At 40.2% G+C, this 27,945-nt stretch overlaps 3 protein-coding genes across 8 annotated transcripts; 1 reads left to right on the forward strand and 2 right to left on the reverse strand.

Moving 5' to 3' along the window:
- The first annotated feature begins 42 nt into the window (after nt 1–42).
- On the forward strand, nt 43–4,407 carry mdh1b (malate dehydrogenase 1B, NAD (soluble)). 2 transcript variants are annotated; one of them, XM_080877778.1, is made up of 10 exons: nt 43–239; nt 329–441; nt 523–657; nt 742–884; nt 1,044–1,134; nt 1,209–1,551; nt 1,651–1,792; nt 2,124–2,296; nt 2,408–2,547; nt 2,668–4,407. In XM_080877778.1, exons 1-10 carry the CDS (start codon nt 218–220, stop codon nt 2,704–2,706), a joined length of 1,341 nt encoding a protein of 446 aa, XP_080733904.1. In that variant the 5' UTR covers nt 43–217; the 3' UTR covers nt 2,707–4,407. The 2 variants fall into 2 exon arrangements, with proteins under 2 accessions (XP_080733904.1, XP_080733903.1); XM_080877777.1 differs by having other exon boundaries at nt 44–239; nt 966–1,134.
- On the reverse strand, nt 4,186–14,144 carry retreg2 (reticulophagy regulator family member 2). Its single transcript, XM_080877776.1, has 9 exons — nt 13,804–14,144; nt 13,263–13,366; nt 12,634–12,664; nt 12,147–12,276; nt 9,670–9,754; nt 9,423–9,560; nt 9,044–9,132; nt 8,389–8,524; nt 4,186–7,034 (listed from the first exon to the last, which is right to left on the reverse strand). Exons 1-9 carry the CDS (start codon nt 14,055–14,057, stop codon nt 6,268–6,270), a joined length of 1,734 nt encoding a protein of 577 aa, XP_080733902.1. The 5' UTR covers nt 14,058–14,144; the 3' UTR covers nt 4,186–6,267.
- A 119-nt stretch (nt 14,145–14,263) lies between these two features.
- On the reverse strand, nt 14,264–27,538 carry prkag3a (protein kinase, AMP-activated, gamma 3a non-catalytic subunit). 5 transcript variants are annotated; one of them, XM_080877781.1, is made up of 13 exons: nt 19,001–19,539; nt 18,858–18,897; nt 18,557–18,657; nt 18,357–18,438; nt 18,212–18,270; nt 17,848–17,893; nt 17,690–17,744; nt 17,480–17,606; nt 17,225–17,390; nt 15,956–15,993; nt 15,699–15,845; nt 15,419–15,611; nt 14,264–15,298 (listed from the first exon to the last, which is right to left on the reverse strand). In XM_080877781.1, exons 1-12 carry the CDS (start codon nt 19,016–19,018, stop codon nt 15,495–15,497), a joined length of 996 nt encoding a protein of 331 aa, XP_080733907.1. In that variant the 5' UTR covers nt 19,019–19,539; the 3' UTR covers nt 14,264–15,298; nt 15,419–15,494. The 5 variants fall into 5 exon arrangements, with proteins under 5 accessions (XP_080733907.1, XP_080733905.1, XP_080733906.1 ...); XM_080877779.1 differs by having other exon boundaries at nt 17,833–17,893; XM_080877780.1 differs by having other exon boundaries at nt 15,423–15,611; nt 17,833–17,893; nt 19,001–19,538.
- Nucleotides 27,539–27,945: the final 407 nt, after the last annotated feature.

Raw genomic sequence — 27,945 nt, forward strand, 5'->3', positions numbered from 1 at the left:
TCGCTGGTCCGATTCCATCTGAAGACACAAATCCCTTAGGACTTGCATCGGGAAGGTAATCCAAAGTAAAACTCAACCCGCTGTGGTGATCTCTAAGGACAAAGGAGTAACAAAAAGTGGCTTTGGTATTCTGGGGTTTGCCATACACGGACTCAAATAAGTGCAACGCCGTCCATCCGTCTCCTAGCAACAAACCTTTTTCACCTAGACGCACAGCATGGCAAAATTTGTACTCGCCGGTAGAGCTTTAATTTCATTTTAATCTAATATTTGCCAGTAGTTCCGGTACATACACGTGCATTAATTTGTGCAATTTTACCTCGAACAGGAAAAACAGACTGCCCTTATTATGCCAAAGCAGAGCTTTTAGCAGACACCCTCCAGCAGTGTTTGCCAGACTTCAAGATCCATAAGATCTCCATCCTCCCAGATGAATGGAAGGTATCATATTTTCAGGCGATCGTTTTAGGCATATAAATTTAAGGACGTATTGTCACCTCAGCATGACCTCTCTCTGGGCAGGAATGGCTGGGGGCCACGTGTGAAAAAAATAACTGGAAACATGAGGGCTCCCCTTTGGTTTGGAGGGAACTAGTGGAGCAAGGGGGCAAAGGGATGCTCTTGGGGGGCTTCAATGACTTCCTAGAGCACTGCCAGGTAAGCAAAAAATAGATTTTCTCAGCTACAATAACGTAAACTTTTGAAACTGAAAATGTCATCAATTGAACAATGGTTGTGTAGGATTACTACGGCATCACGTCAGACATGACCACAAATGTGATGCTGAGTGTTGCAGCAGAGAATCTGGAGGCCAAAATGAATCTCATCAAAGAAGAGCAGCATCGGGCCAGTCTTATTCAACCACTTCATGTTTGGATAACTGGGTGGGTCTGTTGTAAAAGCTAAAGAGAAAACTCTATTTCCTCTTTTAGGAAACTTTTAAGGACTTTAGCGTGTCTTTATAGTGCTCTCAACCCAACATGCCAAGTCCTGATCCCCAGTCTGCTCTCCCCCGAGGTGTTTCCCAACGTTTCTGCAATCAGCCTCCGCTTGCTGGACCTGGAGGGAAACGAGGAGCAGTTACAGAGCCTGAGGTTGGAGATCGAGGAGCTGGCAATCAGCATGCTCCACCAGGTGCACTAAGACTTACTTATTTGTTTGGTCACATCGAGAGGAAAGCAAAACCATGTCATTAAATTTATTTACAGGTGACTACTGGCACAGATCTGGAGCGAGCCTTCAGGAAGGCGGATGTCATCCTCCTTCTAGATGACGGTGGGCACGATGGAGAAAATGAGGGTGAGGAAGTAAAGAAGAAGAAGGTAAAGGTGATCTCAGAGCGCTACAAAGAATACGGGCAACTGATCGATGCAACAGCCAAGGAGACGGTGAAGGTGATCGTGTCCGGCGACTCGTTTCTCAACCTGAGGTGCTCGCTTCTTGTGGACAGTGCACGCTCCATCGACAGCCACCAGTTTATCGCTGCTGCAGCTCAACTGGAAAACGAAGCCAAGGCTGTACTTGGGAAGAAGATGAGAATGAGGCCGTCAGGTATCTCGTGTGAATTGGTTGACTCATGTTCATGTTGCATTTTAGCACCAGCCCCTGAAATAAAAGACGAATCAATTCTTATGTCTTCTCCTTCTGCAGATATTACAGATGTAATAGTGTGGGGAAATATCAGCGGTACTTTCTACATTGACCTGCAGAGGGCAAAAGTTTTCAACCATGATGGGCCAATCACAGGACCAGCTTTCTTTTCCCAGCCACTTCTAAGCATTTTTCCTGACAGGTCTGTTACCACGGAAACATAAAGACCTTAATTTGTATTTTTTCAGTGCACTTTTAATTCTCCAGACTCCTTGTGAAGTGAGTCTGGAGTCATGAAGGTGGTTATTTCCTGGTGCCCTAGATTTACCGCATTGGTAAGCTCAACCCAGCTGGGGCTTTGGCAGGGTAAACAAATATAATATGATAAAGTCTGACACTGGCCAGCCACTGGCATGATTTCAGTCTGTGCAAATATTGATTGCACAATACATCTGTCCAGAAAGCTGCCTGCTCTGATGGGAAAAAACCCCATCCTGTGTTGGCACACAAGATAATCTTCTTCTCCTTTTCAGGAAATGGTTGGAAACAGACTTTCAGCACTTGGTACGCAGGCGGCGTCTAGCTGTGACTTCAAAGACAGGCCAAGCAGCCGCCACATCAGCTGCCAATGGGATCCTCACTGTCTTGAAAGCTTGGAATGGTGCTAGTGATCCAGATGTTCTGTCTTCGGGTGTAGCTTGCCCAGGTTGAGAATTGGTTTTCAGTGTGACAGAATGATTTTTAAATGCGATTCAGATTCTCTGATTCAGTGTGATCTAGCTTGTTTCAAAAAGTGATTGTTTTGGGGTTATTTTAGGGCATTACAGTCTCCCTGATGGCATTGTCTTCTCAGTTCCATTAACCTTCACAGATGGCAAATGGTCAGTAGTGTCTGAGTTGACTGTTGAAAATGAGCTCAAGTACAGGCTTGAGCTCTCAGCAAGTGAACTGCAGCAGGTAAAGTTAAACCAATAATATTAGATGTAGCGCATTCTCGTTGCTTGAAATGTTGCTAACATTTTGACATAATTTAGGTAATTTAAGAAAAATGTATTAATACTATCTTTTCTTTCTCAGGAAAAGCAGTTTGGATCAGACAGCGGCACAACTGAATAAAGCTGTTGTTTAAAGCAAGCATGCTCATTTCCACGTCTATATTTTATATTTTTATCACGGGACTTTTCATCATTCAAATGTTTTTTTTAAATCCATGTTTACATTATCCTGGCCCTTGGTTTTTCTCTCTGAAACAAGCTGTTTTAGCTCATTTTCTTCAAATATTCTGGCAAATCAGTTAGCTAGTAAGCCCCGCCCACTTTGACCACCAAATAGGGAAATCTGTGTAAAGCTTACATCATCGTGGCACAACAGTAAGTGAATTCAGAGCAGTCTGAAACCAGACCTTTGGCTTCAAGCAACTCCTTTTACATATGCTTTGACTATGTTGTTTAATATGAATATGATTCTCCTGTAATCATAAAGCAAGCTCTTGCATATATACAGTACTGTGCAAAAGTCTTGAGCCAACCCAAATTTCTTTATAAAATATATATGTGTGTATTATTTATTTCCCCAAAGGGGCCAGAGTTTCTTCAGCACTAGTATTTTTGCACCAACAATGTGATTCCCAAAGGAATATTAGCCAAAAACATGGCATAACTTGAGGAAAATGTAAAATTTCTTTCAAATATTTGAGGAAACTCGATAAGTGAATGACAAAAGGAAGAAGTGACAGGCATAACAAATATCTACAGGCGATGAACAGTACCATAACCTTAAGAAATAGGAAAAATCAAGCAATGACCTGCAGAAATACATCTGGCTCTTCAGTCCAAAACATCTACTGTTCACTGAAGCCTCATCAGAAATGTCTCAGTGGAAGGCCGGCCTCATTAAGCCATTCTTAATAATGAGAAACAGGGGGAAAGGATGAGGTATGCCACATTACACAAGAACTGGACTGAAAATCAGTGGCAACAGGTCTGATAGAGTGATGAATCCAAATGTGGAATTATGGTAAAAATGATCAATAATATACAGTATACTTAAGGTCAGAATGAGTGTTTACACTTATCTGTAAAACACAGCGGAGGTTCTGTCATGGTTTGGGCTGCATTTCGGCCAGTGGTGTTTGAAAGCTTGTTAGAAATTTTGGAATTATGAACGCAGAAAACTATCATGAGATTTTGTTCCACCATGCAATACCATCTGGAAAGTATCCGATTAGCGAAAACAGCTTCATTTTTCAGCGTGACAATGATCCCAAACTTGGATCGGCCTCCCCAGAGCCATGACGTCAACATTACTGAAGCAGGATGGGATCATCTTGGTGACAAATGGAAGTGCCTTGAATGTCCTCCATTGGAGAACTATTCCTGAAGACTAAAGAAATAACAAGAAAGCTGTCTAAGAGAGTTCAGCATGTGCAGAAGAATAAAGGTGGTCATACCAAATATTGACGTTCAAGCTTGTTATATACTGCATTTCCATTTATGTTTGCACAATACTGTAACAGACACTCTTAAAAACAGAATTTGAAGACCAGTTAATGATTAAAGGTAGTAATCCAGATACGTGTCATTGCAACATATTAAGTTTGTTTCAGTTTGTTCTTTTATTTTCACATGTGCAGTTGCAGTTTTATATCACAGTCTGATCACATTAAACCTGTCCCGCTTTGTGAAACACATCCAGAGGTTATATTTTTAGACATAAAAGATCAAACTGAGTACTTTATGGAAAAAGGAGAAATTAGAAAATATATTCCTTTTTTTAAATTTTTACAGTTCAGTAAGTTACTTTTTTTTTTTTTTTTTTTTTAAACGTTTAAGCAGGATTTTAAACATAAATCACAGTACTACCGTACACAAACTAGTCAGTTAATATCGTTCTCTAAAGCCGACGTCACCGCTCACCGTCCATCTCCACGTACAGATGGTTGGCCTTTTAAAAGTAAGGACACATCAAAACGTTTACTCTCCTCACTGATAATGAAATATTAAACAAGCTGAATTTAATGCACTCTTTAAACCTGAAACATTCAAACTGATTTTTTTTTTTTCTTCTTCACAAATTGTGCAGTACTTTGTCAGCCGACAAGGAGAACTTGAACAGGGTGCCGTTTTTACATGCAGAATGTACACTTTTTGCATTTCTACACTATGCACAAGGAGGCGCTGACTGAAAAAGAGGAGAAGGTTAGTACAAATGCAGTGCACTACGACAAGTTGGGGGAAACAGACACATTTTGCGCAATGGTATGTTCACTTTGTACAACCCAACCCTGAGACTTGGATGCTGAGTGGTTCACAAGAGCAAAATCGGCTTTTCCATACAGTCGAACAAGGTGCTAAATTTCTTGTTGATGATCTTTTTTTTTTTTTTTTTCCCATCTTGTTTTTGAATACAGATCCCAAACATTGGCCCAGGTACATGACGCAGAATGACAGTATTATTCCCTACAAGAACAGAAAAAAATTCTGCTCTAGTAAAACTGAAAAATCAACCTCAAATATTGATGTTAAATACATGCGTGATGCATGGCATGCATGAACTTGTCATGGCACAAAGGAGGTTATTTGGTAAATATACAGATCCCAGTAATCACTGTACAAACAGTACACGGGCATATCTAACAGGTCTGTAGATAAATAACAAATTCAATTACACGTGGATGTATGAAATTAAATCCTACTTACAAATGTAAATAAAAATGAGGCATTGATCACACAGAGGAAACTTGGGAACACTTCTCTTATCGTGTCACGTTAAAGAACTCGCATGTGGGTAAAGATCTACTAGCTGTCAACATCCAATGAAGTCAGAGAATCCGTTTTCAGGCAACAAGTGAAAAAACCAGCAACGACTGAATGGGAATTTCTAACTTTGAACCCTAAAGGTGTGGACGCGGATTGGTGTCGTTTTACTCGTCTAACTGTGGGAATGTGCAACTACGATTCAAACCTGGTGTTGTCGTTAAAACATTTACATACAATCTTTATATGGATAACCAAAGGGATAAAATAGACTCTTAAATTCCCCCTCTGCTTTAGTTATAAAGTTTCATCGACTGCCCATTAAATTAAATAATTTATAGCATATATTAACAGTTAATCCAACATTCCAACTCTTCCTAACGCCACCTATATAGATAGACATCTGCCTCTGAATGAAAAAACAAGGTGGATGCTTTTAGCCGTGGTACAAAATAAAGGCATCACTGTTGTACTAAAGAGACTGAAATCAAACGGGTTCTTAAAAGAAAAAAAAAAAAAGTTTCTAAACTTTTAATTAAAGCCACAAACCTGCTTTTCATTGAATACACTCCTGTCAGGGGAGCACTCAGCATAACACAAAACCTCTTTACTATAAATGCAATATGAAATGGTGCATTTAATTGTAAAGTAAAGCTGTGTAATTATGAACGCTGCCCGATAGAAGCTAATGATGGTCCTGGTGTAGACACGACTCCCAAGACTTTAACAGACTCTTCTGACGTGAGGCTATAAAAGCAGAACGCACCGAGTATCTCAACCATCTGCCACACAATCACTGACCAACACCCTTTAACTCCAAACTCATTGATAAATGGGTTTTGTATAGCTGTATGCATGAATATAATGTTGTTTTAACATACAAATAAAAGCAAAACATTGGGGGAGGGGCGCAGCAGGGCAGCTATGACTGTGGTTGATGCTGAGGGGATGGAGGTGTGTCTGGAGTTTCTCCCGCCACCTGTCCTTCAGGGCTGATGTCCAACTCCTCATCCAGTTCACTTTGGTCCAAAAGCTCAAAGTCCTCTTCCTCGGTCGGAACTAGTGTGTCGTCGGGGAACTCCTCGCCGGTGCCACTTTCCGTTGTGATCGCCTCATCTGGTTCCTCGTCAGGACCGAGCTCCTCTGCCGTGGTAACTGTAGTGTTAGCAGTGGTGTCGGCAGGTGTCTCCAGAGCGCCCGGTGGGGTTTCGCTGGGAAGAAACTCAGCCAGAGAGGGCTCCTCGCTGGCCTCGCTGGAACGCAGCAGGGCTGACAGAGTGTTCTGCACGACAGTGGAGATGGCAGTGCTCACTATCTCCTCGCTCAGGGCCTCCAAGGAACGTTGTGCACCCTGGGTGACTGCAGGCTCTGTCTTCTCTCCTCCCCCATCCACGCCCGCCACAGGCACCGCGCCCTCTTCGCCCCCAGGTGGTCGACCGTGTCCGTTGAAATGTGTGTTCACAAAATGGAGGGGGGATGCTAGGTGCTGGATAAGGAGGCTGGCGGGGCTCAATGGTTCCCCTTCGGACTGAGTGTCAGCCTGGGCTCCCTCTGCCTGGCCTGAACCTCGCAGAGGAAAGTGAAGCAGACTTTGCTCAATGGAGGGGAACTCCTCCACTGAGGGGAACTCAGGGAGATCCCGCAGGTACGACTCCTCTGGGTCACTTTGTAAACTCTGCTGGTCCAAATCTGCAGTAGGCAAGAGACAGTATAAAACCATAAATAAATGCAAGTCGTGCACATTTAATTTTCACAGTGATATCTTAACGATGAGAGGATGAGGTGACATTGCCCTTATGATAACAATCTGATGCACAGAAGCACGACAATCCAAAAGGAACACTCGCCCACATACTGTCATACTTTCTTTGAAAAGAGCAAAGGAAAGACACTCGGTCTGGCCAAGAGAGAGTTTTGTTGTTTTATTTCGCTAATTCTGTTGGTCTGCATCTCTAAAAATTTGATACTGGTGAATGACATTGCACAGAGCAGCACACACACCTCTGCACACACTCACTATCCAAATTTATTTCTTATATAGACCTCTTCAACTGCTTGTTGACCTAATTATCTAATCAGCCTGTCCAACAGTATCAACTCAATGAATTTAAGCGTACAGACATGACCAAGACAACCTCCTAGAGTTCAAACTGAGCAGAATGGGGAAAGAAGGTGATTTAAGTGACTTTGAACATGGCTGTTGGTGCCAGACGGGCTGGTCTATTTCAGAAACGGTTGATTTACTGGGATTTTCCCAAACAATCAGAGAGTGGGCTGAAAATGAAAAAAAAAAATCCAGTGAGCGGCAGTTCTGAGTGAAAAAAGAAACTTGAGGACAGATTCCTTTGAGCTGATAAGGAGGCAACAGTAACTCAAATGACCTCTCGTTACAACTAAGATATGCAGAAGTGCATCTCTGAAAGCAAACATGTTTAGCCTTGAAGCAGATGGGATACAGCAGCAGAAGACCTCGTCAGGTGCCTCGGCAGGTTGACTGATATAGAAGATTAGAAAAATGTTCCCTAGTCAAATGAGTTTTGATTTCTAGTGCCACAAATAGAATGGTGGGGTCATAGTTCATGTGAAAGCATAGATCCCACATGCCTTTTATCAGTGGTTCAGGTCAAAGATGGTGGTGTAACGATAATATTTTATTAGCACGCTTTGTGCCCCTTAGTATCAACTGATCATCATTTAAACACCACATCCACATGTGAGTACTGCTGCTGACAATGTCCATCGCTGTGTGACGACACTGTACCCGTCTTCTGATGGCCATTTCCAGCACGATAACTCGCCATGCCACAAAGTTGAAATCATATCAGACTCAGTTCTTGAACATGACAGTTCACTGAACTCAAACGGCCTCCACAGTCACCGGATATCAAACCAACAGAGCACCTTTGGGATGCAGGGGAACAGGAGATTCAGATCATGGATGTAGCAGCTGTGTCGTGCTGTCAACTTGGATCATAAAAAAAATATATATATATTTTTTTAAACAAGCTTTAATCAAAGTTCAACATTGACACATGACAACTACCTTCAGAGACGTCGGTGAGTTGAGGAGTGGTGGCTCTGGACACCGAGAAGCCTCCACTCTCCAAGATGGATGCCTCTTCATCTGACAGCTCAGAGTCTGTGATGGCCATAGCCAGAGCCGTAGTTTTCACATCCACCTGACCAAAGAAAACAAAATAAATAAAATAATGACGCATTATTTTCCACATTTCAAAACCTGAAAAAGATAAGTATAACCAGACTCCTCTGGTTACTCCACATGCAACAAGTTTGAATTTATTACAAGGACTATAACCTTCATAGCTCGTAGAAGTAATCCAGATTATACTAGTTTGTTTATTTTATTACGTTTGCACCATGCCCTGCAAGTGTTCATTCACAGCATAGCGACTGAATACCTGACATGACACTGTCAGTTACTGAACTGAACCGTGTATTTTCTGCTGTTGCGCAAATGGAATGCAGTTGTACTGGAAAGATAATCCTTCAGGTCATTTGGCACAGCGCAGAGCTCCATTCCCATCAACACGTCACCACATTCATAAAGGTCGGTGCTGACTTCAGCACACTGTGCTGCTGCTGCAGCTTCCTCTGCTAGTCTTACACTTTAAAGCGGCACCCTTGCATATACGTACTCTCTGTGCATTGTGGGTTGTGTTGCAGGTGTGGGTCCTTACCGTTGGAGCAAAGCAGGACAGCTCCTCCTCGCTCTCGCTCTCCGTTTCAGCTCTGGGCTCGTCCCCCTCCTCTACCTCCTTCTTTATCTCTGTTTAAAACCCCCCACACACAAACACGTGTTTTCAACATGCCATGAAGGACACCACCACAACAACAACAACAAACCACTAAAGGAAGTGATTCAAAGACAGCGATATGAGAATCAAGTAACCAAGGGAAACTGTGGCTTTACAATGGCTCCTTTTGTTTGTGTGTGCAGAGCCCCTGATGTTGGGTATCGCTGAGAGGACAAAGAAAGGTGAGCTACATCGATTCTTGCGCAACGACGCCGACTTCACTTGAAAGCACGTTGCGGCTGAAAGTGGCTCTCTCACTCACTCCTCTTATCGTGTTTGCGGTGCTCCGTGTCTCCCTTCATGCTGTAGTCCAGTTTCATCAGGATCGGTTCCAGACCGGTGTACATCCTCTGGATCAGCTCATGGTACACCACCAGCGGCCACAACAGAACGCTCAGCGCTGAAAAGCAGCGTGGAGAATGAACATGGGTTTTTTTGTTGTTGTCGTTTTAATTACTGCACTGACTCCTATTATTACTCACTGCCAGACACCCTCTGTTATGGCTCACCTATAATATAGGAGATCATGATTCCTGGTACGTAATGTCCAACCACAGCCAGAACAAAACAGCCACTGCACATCATCACACAGAACTGGAAAAAAGAGAAAGCGAGAGATATCTTCAGTGTGTGCTGTATTTATGTCATAGAGAACACTTTACTATAGCAGTTTCTAAAAGTGGGATAGTTTATATCACTAGCATTACCAATCGGTTAGTGTGATGCTATTTATATAGTTGACTTTTCCCCCAAAACACCGCTGAAAGGAATAACAGCACTACTCATGAGTTTTATTTTTTTAAACCCATGATTAAAAGGTCCTGCATCCGACATGTACTTATGGAAATGCATCCAAACACTAGTAAAGCTGTGCAAAGGAATCAGGTGATTATTACAGTGCAGCTCAAAAACACTGGCTGTGTGTGTCACTTCACTCGCCTCACACAACGCCCACAATCCTATTTACAATTCAGTCTTTATGATGGATATTAAGTTGTAACGACTGAAGATAATTCACTGTAATTAATGAGGTTATCGACTTTGTGCCACGTGTGCAAATACCTACAACTCAAAAGTAAAGAGAAAGACTTCTGCAAACAGCTGGAAGCAACAGACTAACTTCACCACAGGGTAACGGTCTCATTTTCATTAGACACATCTCTCTGTTATCTGAGCTCTGTTATCAAAACATGTAAAGTTCTGGGTGAAATGTGGCCAAAGCCTAATATTGGAGATGTCATGTTCACTGCAGGGGGGAAAAAAAATCTGTTTACCACAAAGGACTGATTCTACGAGACAGGTTTGGGCAGAGTAGAATGATGAGAAAGAAACTGGAAGCTTTTTCAGTTATTTCTCCAAAAGGATCCAGTTTTTCAGTTAGTTGAGCAACTCGCTCAAGAAGGGAGAACAATCACAGTCTAATCTCGTGCGTGTCTATTAACTGACACAATGGCATTCTTTAAGAATTGTGCCGTGTTGAAAGTAATGTGTAAATGTGACTAGATTTACCTTGGAAGTCCGCCATTGTGAGTTTTCCAAAAAGTAACCAAGGTGCACTTTCAGACATATTCTAATTCTGTCATATGATCGAAAACACTTTAAAAGGACATTTAAGGAGTTGTTTAATGTGTTGTTAAGCCTACATTACTTGTTTGAGATTCCCAAAGTCCAATGTCCAAGTCATGTGTTCGTTTTTTTTCTTGCTGTAGTCTTGCACTACAATCAGACTCATTTAGCGAGAGGAAAACGGTGAAGGGGAGGAGTGGAGATGTGGACGTTACTTTTATTTTTAATGTACAAAAGCACAAGAACATGATAGTGAAGTGGGAACTGTCTCCAGGACAGAAACAATTGCATTATGCTGCTAATGCAACATTGTCTCTTTGCAAGACCTGCACATACAGCATGTTAACACAAAGCTAGCCAAGAACCCAGAGGGACGTTATAGCTGAGTATATGCAGACCTCAGCCCAGCAGCTAAAACCTGAACTTCATCAGGTAACAAAGGCAGCAGTCAGGCTTGCATCTGGACACATTTCTACAGCGGAATCATTGTGGCAGTTGCTTAAAAGTCTCTTTGGGCTGGTTTTCAACTTTTCTTTGTGTTGTTGGCTTTGTGTTTACACATAAAAACTAAAATATAAAGATTGTGTGTGTTTCCTTATTCGGACAGGGATCTGGGCTGATGTGATGAACTGTATCCTCACCTTTACATTGTAAGTTGCTGATTATGAGTGTGTGTTTAGGGGCGTTTTATGGAGTAACAAGAAAGTTAAAATAATGAGTAGTGTAATGAATTACTTTCTTTGAGGAATAATTAAGTAATATGCTGCATTACTAAAAGTAATAAGCAATTCCTAATACATTACTTTTGTTGTGTAACAACCCCAGCACTTCTCATGACTACGCTAAATTTGCCTCTCCTTATTGACAGTCTTAGCTTAGTTCATCTTAAACCTGAATATGAATCTCAATCCTTCAAGTAATGAGGCCAGCATATATACAAGTAGTCCCATTGAGCTTCAGACTCCACTAATCACTCAGATACTGAGCGGATATCCCTGACAAGGTCATCTCAGGGATACAGCTCTCAGAGGGCCCCACGCACCTATTGTTCAGAGATTTTTTCAGTTCAGGGTTTTCAGTCAGAAAGTTGGCTTGAAGGGTGGGTGGCTCTAAAGTAAGTAAAGTTTCAGTGCACAAACTGAGAGGAACTAAGAACTAAGTCCCACTGTAATACATTATACAACTACTATTCTGAACTTTGTAAATAATCATGCAAAGCTCGTCTGTTAAAGTCTGAGAATAAAAATACAGAGCTGGAAAGATGGCTAGAAGAATTGGCTTTTTTCTTAAAAAGAAAGAAAGAAAGAAAAAAAACACATCCTGACAACAATCGCATAAACATATATACTTGGACTATTAGAGATTCACCCCAATAACATGTGTGCATATGCGTTTCCATGGTCACACCAAAGCACCGTACCTTGCCATGGTTCTGTCGTTTGTACTGCAGCATCTCCTGCAGATACATGCAACAGGTCAGATAACTCTCAGCCAGGTGGTGGCTGAGCTCGGGGATGCTGAGCAGACGCTGCTCCGCGCTCATTGTCTCACTATGATCAAACAAGAACACACACGCACACACGGGAAGAAAAAAAAATTCAACACCTGTGACGGACACAGATCTGTATTTGAAGCAGTTCAGGCTGTACTTATGTTAGCAAAGGTGCAGGTTAGGATTTCATGTTTGCGTAATGATGATGGAGGGAGACAGATGCACACAAGTGAACACAAACACAACACACTAAATGAGGCAGGGAGCCTGAAATTAATTATAATCACAGAGTGTTGTGTGACAAACGGGTCATAACATCCTACATGGACAGACTTTAATGGATGACTTTTACACTACATTAACACAGGAAAAATCACTGCTTAAGAAAACAAAATCAACTTATTACACTACAAACCTTTGTGCAGGATGAGCGTCTACATGTTGAACTGTAGAAGAGACACAAAAAACAAACAAAAAACAACCCACAATTAGCAAAGAATCTGTCGAAACATCTTTTTTTTCTCCTGCAACCCCAGTTCCACAAAAAGTTGGGCCGCTGTGTAAAATATAAACCGAATGCAGCGAGTTGCAAAAAGTTCCTCCAGCTGTTTCTTTTTAAGGACCGCTTCCTTTTAAAGCCTTTTCCTTCCCCTGTCCCAACAGTTGTGAGACGCGTCGCTGCCATCAAACTCAAAAGGAGCTCATATTTTTCCTAAACATGTTTCTACATTCTATTGTGAATAAAATTGGGCAGATTTGCAAATCACTGCATGCAGGTTTGGTTTGCACTTTCAAACAGCATCACAACTTTTTCAGATTTTAATGATTCTCACATTGAATATTAACAGAATTTTTTCAGCCTTGTAACATATTTTGTGGATGTTTGACTACTCAGTTAAAATAATACCAGAAATCACACGATGTGTGTGAGTGGAGGAACAACTTCAACTTGAATAGAATTTTAGCTTTGTCAGCAATACCTGACAGACAACATTACGCGAACTATTAGAGGAAGGCATCATTGTGATTACTTTGAGACCTTACCAGTAATGATGGGTAACTTGGGCTTCCATCTCTCCAGCAGCATGAGCCCCAGCAGGGACACGCTTATCAGAAACAGAGGCCGCAGGGAGGTGGAGGACAAGATCCTGCAGAAACACAAACACACTCATGTATATAAATTCAAATACGGGGAATCTATTAAAGCCCTATTGCTGTGGTTGAATATGAGCCAAGGGAAAGTAATCAGATAGCAAACTGACAGCTGGTCAACCAGGCCTGAGCCACTCATCTTTACGTCTTCTCTTGAATTGCGGTATTAACAGGTGTGACACCTCAAAATAACCTTTATCTATATAATATAATTCCTTATAGTTAGCAGGGAACATATGCCGTGCCGAAAAGGAAGTTTAAACTGGCTTGCAACCTTCGTTAGCATTAGGCTAAAGACGTGGGATTAGCTAACTTATCTTGACATTCACTCGTAATACCCTCGCTGACGTTAGCCAGATAGCTAACAATGCACTCCAAAGCAGCCTTATCAGTGTGAGAGACAAGCGTGATTAAACGCAGACTCGACGTTTACCAGAATAATGTGTTCAGTGTCAGGGCGACAAAGATGCTGTACAGCGGCCTCTCCCAGACCAGCAGCCTCTGCACCCACAGCAGCAGGAGTTCATACTGCGATAGCCAACCCTGAAGACGCTCCCGCAGGCGAACGAGCTCCGGGTTTCCGTCCCCGCACGCCTGCTCCGACGTCCCCGCAGGGAACAGGGCCTCCAGGCCGACCGAAGAGGAGGTAACCGAGGGGCGTCTTCTGGCCTCCTCTCCGCTCGCCATGTTTCCCCCACTTTGTTATGTTGTTTTGGAGATCACGGGGTATATGGAAAGATGAGGGTCAAGCAGGGCAGAGTGAAAACGATAAAGCTTCCGGTTAAAACTTTCAAAATAAAGTGGGTTGATAAAGAGCAGCGAGTACAGTCGCGTCTTTCTGTTTATGTTAGTTTATGTTAAAAGAAAAATTGACCTTGCTTCCGAGAAGACCGCCATAAGATATTCTAATAATAATAAAATGACTAAAATAAAGGTGATACTGAAACGTGCCGTGAAACTCTGATAGCTAAATTTAACTAAACGGAATAGAAAAATGCAAAACTGCAAAAATAAATAAAAAAAATACATAAATAAACGCCAACTTATACCTGAAGTTATACAGATGCATTTCCATTTCCTATAACAATTGCACAAACACTTGATTATGTTTTGTGTATGTGTGTGTGTGTGTGGGTGCAGACTGTGACCTGCGAGTGTATTTTATTTTGAAGGTAACTCCTCTTCCGATCCCAGTCCGTCGCAAAGACGGGTACACAGATGGGCGGACGGATCATACGGCCCGTCAACAGAAAAAATAGAGTCACGTGTTTCCTTGTTTACTGTGTAGAGAAGACGGGGTTAAAGAAAGCCAAAGAGTACCACCCCGTGGTTAGAGATACTGATTGTTATGCAACATTTTATACAATTTTAAACTATTAAATTTAACGTTTTTTTTATCAAGATTTCCTCACGCACGTGCTTATTTTCGTTTCATATTAGTTGTTTTTAGAAAACAGATTATTTGTATTTGCACATGACAGAATTCTTTTTTAAATAGCAACGCTTATAAAGATTAAACAGATTTAAAATTTCATTAAGAAAAAACCCAAAGGAAATTAGACTTGAGGAAAAAGAGCTTTTGATGCTCACAAAGCAGGAGATGGATATACAAAGTTATCAGAGCTTTTTCAAGTATCAAAAACTGGAGTGACTTGCCACTGAAAATCTGTGAGATAAATTGAAGGCCAAATACTTGAGGGGTTTTTTTAGAGGCGAGGCACTGAAAAGACAACACAACAAGCTTAAATACAAATTTAATTGAGAAATGTTATCAAAATCAGTAAACATTTACTGATCAAATGCTGCTTTGTGTTGTGGAGCTGTGCAGATGCATTGAGGCATTAGGGTCCAGAAAGCATATAAACAGCAGTAGAGTTGGGGATTATTTCTTCCTGGTATGAGGGCTCATTTCAGTCACATGCCAATTTCTGTAAAACAAAAAAGAACATTTGTAATCACACTACTTAGAATTGATCTTGGGAGTATGTAGAAAATGAAACAAAGCATCAGTCAAACAGCACAAACACAAAAGAGGGTCATGAGCCAACCTGCCTGGGTGCACTGCCAAGACTCAAGCCTACACAGGTGCTAAAGGAGGGGAGGGGGGCCCTCTTTCCCCTGGTGCTAGGACAAGAGGGCATCAATACCTGCAGGGGTTAAGACCATTGCCTGCAGCAGGTCAGACAGAGAGATGATGCCTTTCACCACATCAGCCCTGTCCACCAGGACCAGCCGATGGACCTGGGATAAGCACAAAGGACTTTTCTTTTATTATCCTTTGACCTCATAATTTCACGATAAATCTTAAAGAGGCTGAAAAAAGTCTACCTCAGCTTTAACTATACGGTCTATAATGGTTTCCAAGGTTTCATATGGATAGCACTTAATAACTCCCTCAACGCAACATATCCGCTTTTCAACAGCCTCCTGCATCGTCATGTCCAGATTGTTGTAGGTCTTCTGGGCTGCTAGGTTCTGCAATGGATCAAAAACGGTATCTAGGAAAGTGTGTGTGTGAACAGTGCTTTGATATTTAAGGAAAATAAGTGGAGTGATAAATATAGTCACGTTAGATTTGTACTTACAATGACATCAAATCTTGAGTAGAGTGCCACCACTTTGCCTGGGAAAACAAATAGTTTGACAATGTAATAACCGGGTTACAAGTCTAACAGTCTTTATTGTTATAGTTTTTTTCTGTCATGTGTACACTGTTTCAGTGGTGGATACACATTAAAGCATGGCCAAAGTGTCAAATGAGGGGGGTGTCATGGTCCCTGGGTCTTGGATCCAGGGCTTTGTGTTCTTGGTGAGGATCACTTATGTTTTAATCGAGCTGTTTTGGATATTGGTATAGTCAATATTTTCCTTTGGAAATTATTATACCATCTGTTTAGTCTCTGTTTATCTTCTTGTTCTTCTAGGTTACGCAATGTTTTGTTATCGTGCTTTGTGCTCCCTTCCTGTTCCTCCGGCATGTCCCTGGGTCTGCCTTGTCACTCTGTGTTCCGTCTCCCTGGCTTTCTGATTTCCTCTTTTGTATTTCCATTTTGTTCCTTCTACCTTATCTCCATGTTTGTTTATCTTCTGTCTCTTTGTCAAGTTCCTATGGGTCTCTCTGTGTGTGCCCGCGTTTATTTTGATAGTGTTTTGTGTGCTTCATATTGTTTTAATTCCCCTGCTTTGTTATCCTGATTTGTTGCGGCTGTCTTCCCTGGTGTTTCCCCATCTTCCTAATTACCTGGTGAGTATTTAAGTCCTCGGTTTCCTGCTGGTCATTGTGTCCTCCCTTGCACACTTCCTTGAAGGTTTGTAGTGGTTGGTTTTGATCTGGATTATTTTGTACTCAGTTTAAGTTCTGCAGTAAAGCTGTTTCTTAGAGTAAACGTAGTTTCCAAGTCCTTCATTTGGGTCCAACACACAGTCAGCCTTGATAAGTGTATATACAAGTGATCACTGTGAGCCAAAAGCTCAGGCTTCAGACTGGCGTAAATTATTCTTTCCAGTAGGTTTTTCTTCACGGTATGACATCATATACAGTGGATGTCCCTCAGGACTTACCCATCTGCTGTTCAAGCTATTGTTTACAAGGGGCAGGCAATCAGAAGCATCAATCTATCTTTGGATTGTGGGAAGCACAGGGAAAGCATGCAAACTCCAAACAGAAATGCCTCTGGCTGACTGCTCACTTCAAACCTAAGACCTTCTGGCTGTGAGGCAGCAGTGGTAATGACAACGGCACCATCTCAATATAAGGCAGATAAGCATTATTGTGACCAGTGAATCGTGCAGAGCTACTCTTGTGGTTTTGTAGAATATATACATGGTGACAGCGACAGCTGAGTATAATGTACCTTGTTCATCCACCACTGGCAGCGCAGACACCCGCCTCTCCACAAATATAGAGAGGGCATCATAAAGCGATGCAGTTTGCTGGACAGTGGCGATGTTCCTGAAAGTTCCTATCCCAAGTTCCTGGATCGGCCTCTTTGTGAATGCAGGCTTGGGAGGTTTTTTCCCCTAAAAAAATCCAAACACCCATATTTGAAAAACAAAGTATCATGGTACTCAAGGCTACAAAAAACATCATAACTAAAGCTTTTGCTCACAAATATATGGAGGAACTTGAGGATTCTTTTGTGGGTCAGAATGTGCAGGACATTCCCAGACTCTGGATCGATTACGGGCAGCCTGTGGATTTTGTATCTGAGTAAGGAATAGATGGCTTCGAAGAGGCTGGATGGAGAAGAGATAAGAAGAGGAATGCCTGCCAACTGGAATTTGAAACAGAGGTGCCTCAGAGTGTTGTGTCCACTCACCTGGCCTCTGGAGAGATACTAATGAGGAAGTTATTGGAATACTGCAAATAAACATCTAAACAGAAGAGGAGAAAAACGGCTCAGATGAATTTCATAGACCTCTGGGCACAGATGATGCCATTCATTCCTGCTTGCATATTTACTTCGAAGGGAATCACCTCTCCATGTTTCTATCTTGTGGCTCTCAAGCTCATACATCTGAACCTTAAAAAAAACAAAGACGACAGGCATTTTTATAGTTGCTAGCAAGAAAATAGGAACTTTTCTGTCATTTAATAGTTTATCTGTCACATGGGTGTAGTATGAATGGCTGTGCGGGAGGTCTTTATCCGTAGGACAAGTTGTAAAATTTACGAAAGTTAAAAGTCAGAAATGTATGCCCTCTTTCACATGTTTCTAAAACGTCCAGTGGGCCAGATTGGAGTTTTTCCTGGGCTGATTGTAGCCCCGAGTCCTTTGTTTAACTCTACAGTAGGGGCGTCCAACCTGAGTGGCTTCAAACTGTGGGAATTTAGTGCTCACCATGGGGGACTTGTAATAGCAGTGAAGGATGTTGATGAAATCTGTAATAGTCAGCATACCTGTGGCAGAGGAGGATTCACATTCCCATTATTACCAGTGAGTGAGCCCAGTCTACCATATCTGTCCCATTAATCCGTCATCTTACCCACAAATCTCTGCAGCTTGCTGTCCCATAGTGGTGCAGCCCTCAAGCCATTTGCCACCAGTGCATAAAAGGCTTTTTTCACCTTTTGGGGTTAAAGATTTTTCAGTCAGTGATGTTTTACAGGTAAATAACACTACTCTGTGACAATTCAATATGAAAGTCTAGATGTGCAACAGCTCATGGAAAAGCTTCAGGCTCACTTGTAGTGTGGTATCAAATATGACCAGTTTACAGCTGGTTGGAATGGCATCATAACAGCGGTGACTTTTCATGAATTTCATGTAGACTGTGGCATCAGCCTCTAGGAGAAAATACACCAGCTGGTCACAACACACTGTTTGAACAGGGTTCAGCAGTTATAGACGAGGACATATTCATGCGTGCACACACACAGCTATAAAACGAAGGAAAGTGCTAACAGCACAAAGCCAACAAATGCAAATACACATATGCACATTTCCATGCACAGATCCAAACCCAGACAACTGCCAGGCATTGTACCTTGACTCTGTATTTCCTGCTTCTTTTCTGGGAATGACACCTATAACATATATCACTGTCAACAAAATCCCCATGGCTACTCATTTCCTTGGTTTCAAAAATATTATCAACCCCCCAGACACCCCCAATCATATACATTTCACCTGTGAACGAGGCTCCATGACTCTGTCTTGTGTCCATGAAAAAGTGGTTTTCAAAGCAGGAAACTGAGACCGTTTGTTAGCCTTTTCTACAAAGCAGCTGGGTCTATATTAGGAGTTCTCAAATGGTATGTGTCGAGCCAGGAGTGTAGGGGAGGGGTAAGAGAAGTTTGGCATAGAGTCAGGGGGGAGGGACATCCCATATTCAACCAAAACCAGACATCTGTTTTCCCCCTCTGTAAAAATGCTCATCCAAAACGTTTATCCTGGCCCTTAAAAACATGGAATAGCTTTTCAACTGTTATGGGATCACTTAGTGCAATCCCATAAACCCTCATTTCTTCATATTTTGCCAGGAAAGTGTGATATACAAACATACTTATATATATATATATATGGAAATACAGAATATAAGGCAAAAATAGTTTGTACAATTCTAAGAAGCTCGAAAGTCAATATTTGGTCAGTATTAGACTACCGTTTATTCAGTCTGAACTCTCTTAGGCAGCGTTCTTGTCATGTCTTTATGTAGTGTTCAGGAATAATTCACCAGGATTCTTGAAGGACATTCAAAACTCTTCTTTGATTGTTTCTGCCTTTTCTTCTGTTCTCTGTCAACATGATCCCACGCTGCTTCAATAATGTTGAGGTCCGAGGTCTAGGTAGGCGAATTTATCCGTGTGTTTTCCTACCCAGGTACGCTTTTACTGCATTGGCAGTGTGTTTGTGATAAATGAACCCACTGCCAATCAGACACTTTTCAGATGGTATTGCACGGTGGATTAAAATATGTTCCATCAATTTTCACCACATATCCAACACCACTGGCTGTAATGCAGCCCCAAACCATGACAGAGTGTTCTGCACATGGCTATAGATACTAACTGTTATACCTCTTTCCTGACCTCCTCCATAAATACTGAGGATGAGTTGAACAAAAAATAAATAAATAATTGAAAAATCAAATTTGTTCCCCTTCACTTGTCAAGTTTCCTCAAATTTTTAAGGATACACTGCACCCCCTGCCAAGACATTTCAGGTAAGAGCTCTTTGGGAATTACCCCAAAATACCATTTAATACTAGGGGTGCAACGATACACAAAATTCACGGTTCGGTTCGGTTCGATACTTTGGTGTCACGGTTCGATATTTTTTCGATACAAAAAATGTTCATGCATTTTTAATTTGTCATTTATTAAAATTATAAATATATATTTTAACTCAAAAGTACAGTTTTTAAATTTTTTTTTTTTTTTTTTTTTTTTTTTTTTTTTTTTTTTTGTAAATGACATCAGAAACAGCAGTATGCGATATTACGTGATGGCAGAGCTTCAGTTCATCCTTTGTCATTTTTTTTTTTTTTTTTTTTTTTTTTAATAAATATATTTACAGTTTTTAAATTTAACCCTAACCCTTGTGCGTGTTTTTTATTTTGACAGCGAATGCGCACCTGCGGACCACTTATGTGCAGCCCTGGTTATTTAGCTCGTCATATCGCAGCCACAGAAATTCTTTTGTCCATGAAACCATAAAGCTGCACTTTCTTTTTGCCTTATAGTCTGATTTGTCATAACTTCTCCGTTTTGTGGTAAGCTTTTCTTTGGCTGTCACTTCTTCACCCTGACCTGTCTTATTTGACTTGTGTCAAGCCAGCCTCCAATTCGAGACTTGCAGTCAAGCCAGCCTCCAGTTTGTTTTACGTTCCCTGTGTATTCAAAGTATTACGGGAATGGATGTGGAAACCGGATTTCAAAATAAAAGCCAACTTCGAGTGAATTAACAGATATGTTAAGAACATAATAACATATAATTTAGGCTTTTTTTTTTTTACAAACTCTAATGTTAGATCTATATGACACAGCCTTGTACCCTAATTGTGCCCTGTCACTATCAAGGCCATCTTATTTTGGATTTCAAAGTAAAAGCCCTGTGAATCTTCATTTTTGAACTACTCTTTCAATGACTTAATAATGCTCTTAAAAGCAAAAGTCGTATTTCCAAATACTATTTGAACTTTATATCAACACTTTCCAACCACAGTCTTTTTACAGTGATACCATATCAATATCAAGTCAGTCTGATTTTGCCTTTCATAGTAATGGCCCTTTGAAATTGTCCATAATTGACTTAATCTTCTAACGATTCAAAATGCTCTAAAATGAAAAATTCTTGTTTCCACAGGGTAATTCCACCTTAGATCAACAGTATACAGCCCCACAGTGATACCATATCAATATCAAGTCATTCTGATTATGCCTTCCAAAATAAAAGCCTTTTTAAATTGTCCATAATTGACCTAACTTTCAGTGATTTCAAAATGTTTTAAAATGGAAATTTCCTGTTTCCACAGGGTAATTCCACTCCAGATCAACAGTATACAACCTCACGATGTTACCATATCAATATCAAAACATTCTGATATTGCTTTAAAAAATAAAAGCATTTTCAAACTGCCCATATCTGAGTTGCTCCTGGAACAATTTCAAAATGCTCTAAAATGGCACATTCCTGTTTCCACAGGGTAATTCCACTTTAGATCAACAGTATACAGCCCCACAGTGATACCATATCAATATCAAGTCATTCTGATTATGCCTTCCAAAATAAAAGCCTTTTTAAATTGTCCATAATTGACCTAACTTTCAGTGATTTCAAAATGCTCTAAAATGGCACATTCCTGTTTCCACAGGGTAATTCCACTTTAGATCAACAGTATACAGCCCCACAGTGATACCATATCAATATCAAGTCATTCTGATTATGCCTTCCAAAATAAAAGCCTTTTTAAATTGTCCATAATTGACCTAACTTTCAGTGATTTCAAAATGCTCTAAAATGGCACATTCCTGTTTCCACAGGGTAATTCCACTTTAGATCAACAGTATACAGCCCCACAGTGATACCATATCAATATCAAGTCATTCTGATTATGCCTTCCAAAATAAATGCCCTTTCAAATTGAGCATATACGGCCTACTTTTTTGACGATTTCAAAATGTTCTTAAACAGAATTTTGCTGTTTCCACAGGATAATTTCACTTTAGTTCAACAGTATACAACCTCACGATGTTACCATATCAATATCAAGTCATTCTGATTATGCCTTCCAAAATAAAAGACTTTTCAAATTGCCAAGATACGACCTACTCTTTTAAAGATTTCAAAATGCTCTAAAAGTGAAAATTGCTGTTTCCACAGGATAATTTCACTTTAGGTCAACAGTATACAACCTCACGATGTTACCACATCAATATCAAGTCATTCTGATTTTGCTTTCAAAAATAAAAGCATTTTCAAAATGCCCATATCTGACTTGATCCTGGAACAATTTCAAAATGCTCTAAAATGGAAAATTCCTGTTTCCACAGGGTAATTCCACCTTAGATCAACAGTATACAGCCCCACAGTGATACCATATCAATATCAAGTCATTCTGATTATGCCTTCCAAAGTAAAAGCCTTTTTAAATTGTCCATAATTGACCTAACTTTCAGTGATTTCAAAATGCTCTAAAATGGAAATTTCCTGTTTCCACAGGGTAATTCCACTTTAGATCAACAGTATACAGCCCCACAGTGATACCATATTAATATCAAGTCATTCTGATTTTGCCTTCCAAAATAAAAGCCTTTTTAAATTGTCCATAATTGACCTAACTTTCAGTGATTTCAAAATGCTCTAAAATGGAAATTTCCTGTTTCCACAGGGTAATTCCACTCCAGATCAACAGTATACAGCCCCACAGTGATACCATATTAATATCAAGTCATTCTGATTATGCCTTCCAAAATAAAAGACTTTTTAAATTGTCCATAATTGACCTAACTTTCAGTGATTTCAAAATGCTCTAAAATGGAAATTTCCTGTTTCCACAGGGTAATTCCACCTTAGATCAACAGTATACAGCCCCACAGTGATACCATATTAATATCAAGTCATTCTGATTTTGCCTTCCAAAGTAAAAGCCTTTTCAAATTGTCCATAATTGACCTAACTTTCAGTGATTTCAAAATGCTCTAAAATGGAAATTTCCTGTTTCCACAGGGTAATTCCACTCCAGATCAACAGTATACAGCCCCACAGTGATACCATATTAATATCAAGTCATTCTGATTATGCCTTCCAAAATAAAAGACTTTTTAAATTGTCCATAATTGACCTAACTTTCAGTGATTTCAAAATGCTCTAAAATGGAAATTTCCTGTTTCCACAGGGTAATTCCACCTTAGATCAACAGTATACAGCCCCACAGTGATACCATATTAATATCAAGTCATTCTGATTTTGCCTTCCAAAGTAAAAGCCTTTTCAAATTGTCCACAATTGACCTAACTTTCAGTGATTTCAAAATGCTCTAAAATGGAAATTTCCTGTTTCCACAGGGTAATTCCACTCCAGATCAACAGTATACAGCCCCACAGTGATACCATATTAATATCAAGTCATTCTGATTATGCCTTCCAAAATAAAAGCCTTTTCAAATTGCCAAGATACGACCTACTCTTTTAAAGATTTCAAAATGCTCTAAAAGTGAAAATTGCTGTTTCCACAGGATAATTTCACTTTAGGTCAACAGTATACAACCTCACGATGTTACCACATCAATATCAAGTCATTCTGATTTTGCTTTCAAAAATAAAAGCATTTTCAAAATGCCCATATCTGACTTGATCCTGGAACAATTTCAAAATGCTCTTAAATTGAAAGATGCTGTTTCCACAGGATAATTCCACTTTAGATCAACAGTATCCAACCCGACAGTAAAACCATGTAAATTTCATGTTGGTCTGATTTCGCCTTTCAAATTAATGGCCCGTCGAATTTGTCCATATGTGATATACTCTTTCAATTATTTCAGAATGTTTTAAAAATGAAAATTGCTGTTTCAACACATATTGGGTTTTCATTTTGAAAAGCAAAATCAGACTCAATTGATTATGACAGAATTGAATCATAAAGATGATGTAAAAGGAAGCTGAAATTGCCACTAGGTTGTAATTGATAGTACGTTTATATTTTAAGTCTGTGGAAAGATGTCATGGTTGGTTTGCAAGCTGTTTTGTAATTTCTTTATTTAGAATGACATCTTTCCACAGACTTAAAATATAAACGTACTATCAATTACAACCTAGTGGCAATTTCAGCTTCCTTTTACATCATCTTTATGATTCAATTCTGTCATAATCAATTGAGTCTGATTTTGCTTTTCAAAATGAAAACCCAATATGTGTTGAAACAGCAATTTTCATTTTTAAAACATTCTGAAATAATTGAAAGAGTATATCACATATGGACAAATTCGACGGGCCATTAATTTGAAAGGCGAAATCAGACCAACATGAAATTTACATGGTTTTACTGTCGGGTTGGATACTGTTGATCTAAAGTGGAATTATCCTGTGGAAACAGCATCTTTCAATTTAAGAGCATTTTGAAATCGTTAAACGAGTAGGTCGTCTACGGGCAATTTGAAAATACTATTATTGTGGAAGGCAAAATCAGAGTGACTTGATCTTAACATCGTATCTCTGTGGGGTTGTATACTGTTGATTTAAAGTGAAATTATTCTGTGGAAACAGAAAATTTCCTTTTTAGAGCATTCCGAAATCACTGAAAGTTAGGTAAGTTATTGGCATTTTCAACAGGCCATTATTTTGGAAGGCATAATCAGAATGACTTGAAATTGATATGGTAACATCGTGAGGTTGTATACTGTTGACCTAAAGTGAAATTATCCTGTGAAAACAGCAATTTTCACTTTTAGAGCATTTTGAAATCTTTAAAAGAGTAGGTCGTATCTTGGCAATTTGAAAAGTCTTTTATTTTGGAAGGCATAATCAGAATGACTTGATATTAATATGGTATCACTGTGGGGCTGTATACTGTTGATCTGGAGTGGAATTATCCTGTGGAAACAGGAAATTTCCATTTTAGAGCATTTTGAAATCACTGAAAGTTAGGTCAATTGTGGACAATTTAAAAAGGCTTTTATTTTGGAAGGCATAATCAGAATGACTTGATATTGATATGGTATCACTGTGGGGCTGTATACTGTTGATCTAAGGTGGAATTACCCTGTGGAAACAAGAATTTTTCATTTTAGAGCATTTTGAATCGTTAGAAGATTAAGTCAATTATGGACAATTTCAAAGGGCCATTACTATGAAAGGCAAAATCAGACTGACTTGATATTGATATGGTATCACTGTAAAAAGACTGTGGTTGGAAAGTGTTGATATAAAGTTCAAATAGTATTTGGAAATACGACTTTTGCTTTTAAGAGCATTATTAAGTCATTGAAAGAGTAGTTCAAAAATGAAGATTCACAGGGCTTTTACTTTGAAATCCAAAATAAGATGGCCTTGATAGTGACAGGGCACAATTAGGGTACAAGGCTGTGTCATATAGATCTAACATTAGAGTTTGTAAAAAAAAAAGAAGCCTAAATTATATGTTATTATGTTCTTAACATATCTGTTAATTCACTCGAAGTTGGCTTTTATTTTGAAATCCGGTTTCCACATCCATTCCCGTAATACTTTGAATACACAGGGAACGTAAAACAAACTGGAGGCTGGCTTGACTGCAAGTCTCGAATTGGAGGCTGGCTTGACACCAGTCTTATTTGGCTCAGCAGAACTGAAATGCTTTTACACGCTCACTCACATAAGCTCAGCGATTCTCTGCGCGATCAACCTCTCACATGTTTAAGCTTGCTGCGGGAGATTTCACTTGTCATGTTTGCATAGTAAGCTAACGATTAATAAGACGATGTCAGAGGAATTGGTGCACAAATTATCATCACTCACAGATCAGTGCTGTCGCTCTCTATACACAGTTCGCACGATTGCAAAGTGAAAGCAAAAAAACAAGCGCAAATTCAAACGCGACTTCAATATGTCACATATTGACAGTGGCTCACCGATGCCAATGACATAATTACCCAGCTACATTTCTGAAAGAATGCAAAAGCATTGACATATATTTTTCCTACAATCCGGTTGTTCAGTGATGACGCGACGAATCCTACTTCCGGGTCTAAAGTAGTCTGCGTTTAATATGGCTTTTGTGTTGTTAACATGTTTAATGTTATGTATTTTCTTCTATTTGATCTCAAAAAGCTCCTAAAACAGTCAGTGATCCCTGTTGACCTCCCTCGGCTTTTATTACCGCTAATCATTTATTTAAGCTCAGTCTTTAAAACCTTAGGATGTAACTACAGCCCAGCCTATGCAGCAGTATATGAATGACTAACCTCGTATTGTGGATGGATTATCTCAGTTGTTCTCCTGGCTGAAGTTTGGTCCTTTTACAGCATCCTGCCATGCGATTACATTTGTTCCTGACCACCGAGAACACTCACGGTAACTTTTATCGAGTGGAAAAAAAGTTAGCTTGTTTATATTATGCTAACATAGCTGTGTCGCTAGCGGTCACCTAGCACATCATTATATACCAGCTAGCCCAACTTCAGTAACCCTACAAACGTCACTGCTGTTTAGTTTTCTGTCTTCATTTATGTTGGAAGTGATAGCAGAGCTGTACGTTTTAATTTGTTTCCAAAACCCTGCAGTCAGGACATGCTATATTGTATTTAGATAGAAGCTAGCGAGCTAACTCCCTGCTAACTTCTAACTCCGTTAAATGTCATAAATTCCGTTTTCATGGATGCCTGGATGTTAAACTCAATTCTTACACCTGGTAGAGCAGAACGCTGATCATTTTATTAAAGATGAAAGACTTTAGACAGTTTTTCAACTCTCAGTAATGCCATAGTGATCGTTTGATATGTGGACCTGCAGCGGAGTTTAGACCCAGACACGGCTAGTGACGTCAGACTGAACAACCGGATAGCCCGACGGGCAGGGAAGAGATAGATTTTGGTAGCCCGACTGAAAAAAATCGCTAGCTCCAGGACGTCGGGCTAGCGATATTGCAAGCCCTGTATCTGATTGAGGAATCACTCATCTTTGGAAAAGAGAGTTTATTACAGAGAAATGGCTCTTTCCAAAATAAAAGCTATACTATCCGCTTCTTCTGGGCTATATTCTCAGCAGCATAAGGAGAATCATGTGCTAACAGCTGTCTAAATGACTCGGCTAAAGTTAGTAGCATGCTTGCTTTTTTTTGTCTGCTTCCACTTGTCTTTGCACTAGGATGATGTCGGCGTAAATGTGCAGTCATATTCGTTGTGTTCCCACTAGTGCTTTCAGGTTAATCTCGTTGAAATGACCTTAACGCCACAACACAGCAAATCTCCGTTAACGAGCTACCACCGATCACTCCGTGCATGGGGCTAGACGGCCAACACGTTAACGAGCTAACTGCGCTAACACACTAGTTCACACCAATGTAATTGAGCATTGCATGGCACATCCAACATACTGTTTTACTTTAGTCCATGACTCGCTTACCTTCAGGGTCATACGTCACATGAAAACCAAAATAATTCCAAACGCCAGATCTGAATGACGTTCAATTTGCCTGTTGCAAGTAGAGCTTAACTTCTGTCTCGCTAGCTTGCCCTGCGCTCTTCCTTCTGACTATGCTGTCTGTGTTGAGCGCTCAGTGGATCTGCGCTCGACAGTGCAGCCTAGGCGGAGTAGTCGAACACAGATTCACTGAGCGCTCAACACAGACAGCATCGTCAGAAGGAAAATTGATAAAAGAAATCACAAATGTTGTATTGTTCGATACATATGCGTACTGAACCGAAAGCACTGTATCGAACGGTTCAATATCGATACGAATATCGTTGCACCCCTATTTAATATCTGTAAGAAGAAATGGGAATAAATAGTGTGTTTTTGCAGTAGGCTGCAAACAAAGTGACTCAAGTTGTCTGTTATGTCTAGATACAACATTTGTTAATTCCTTGAGTTTGGTGCCCTTATTTAATGCTTGGGACATTGGTCAGAAGTGGTTTAGTCTGTTTTCTCTCATTTAAA

The sequence above is a fragment of the Rhamphochromis sp. 'chilingali' genome (genome assembly GCF_963969265.1).
Source record: "Rhamphochromis sp. 'chilingali' genome assembly, chromosome: 3".
NCBI lineage: Eukaryota > Metazoa > Chordata > Actinopteri > Cichliformes > Cichlidae > Rhamphochromis > Rhamphochromis sp. 'chilingali'.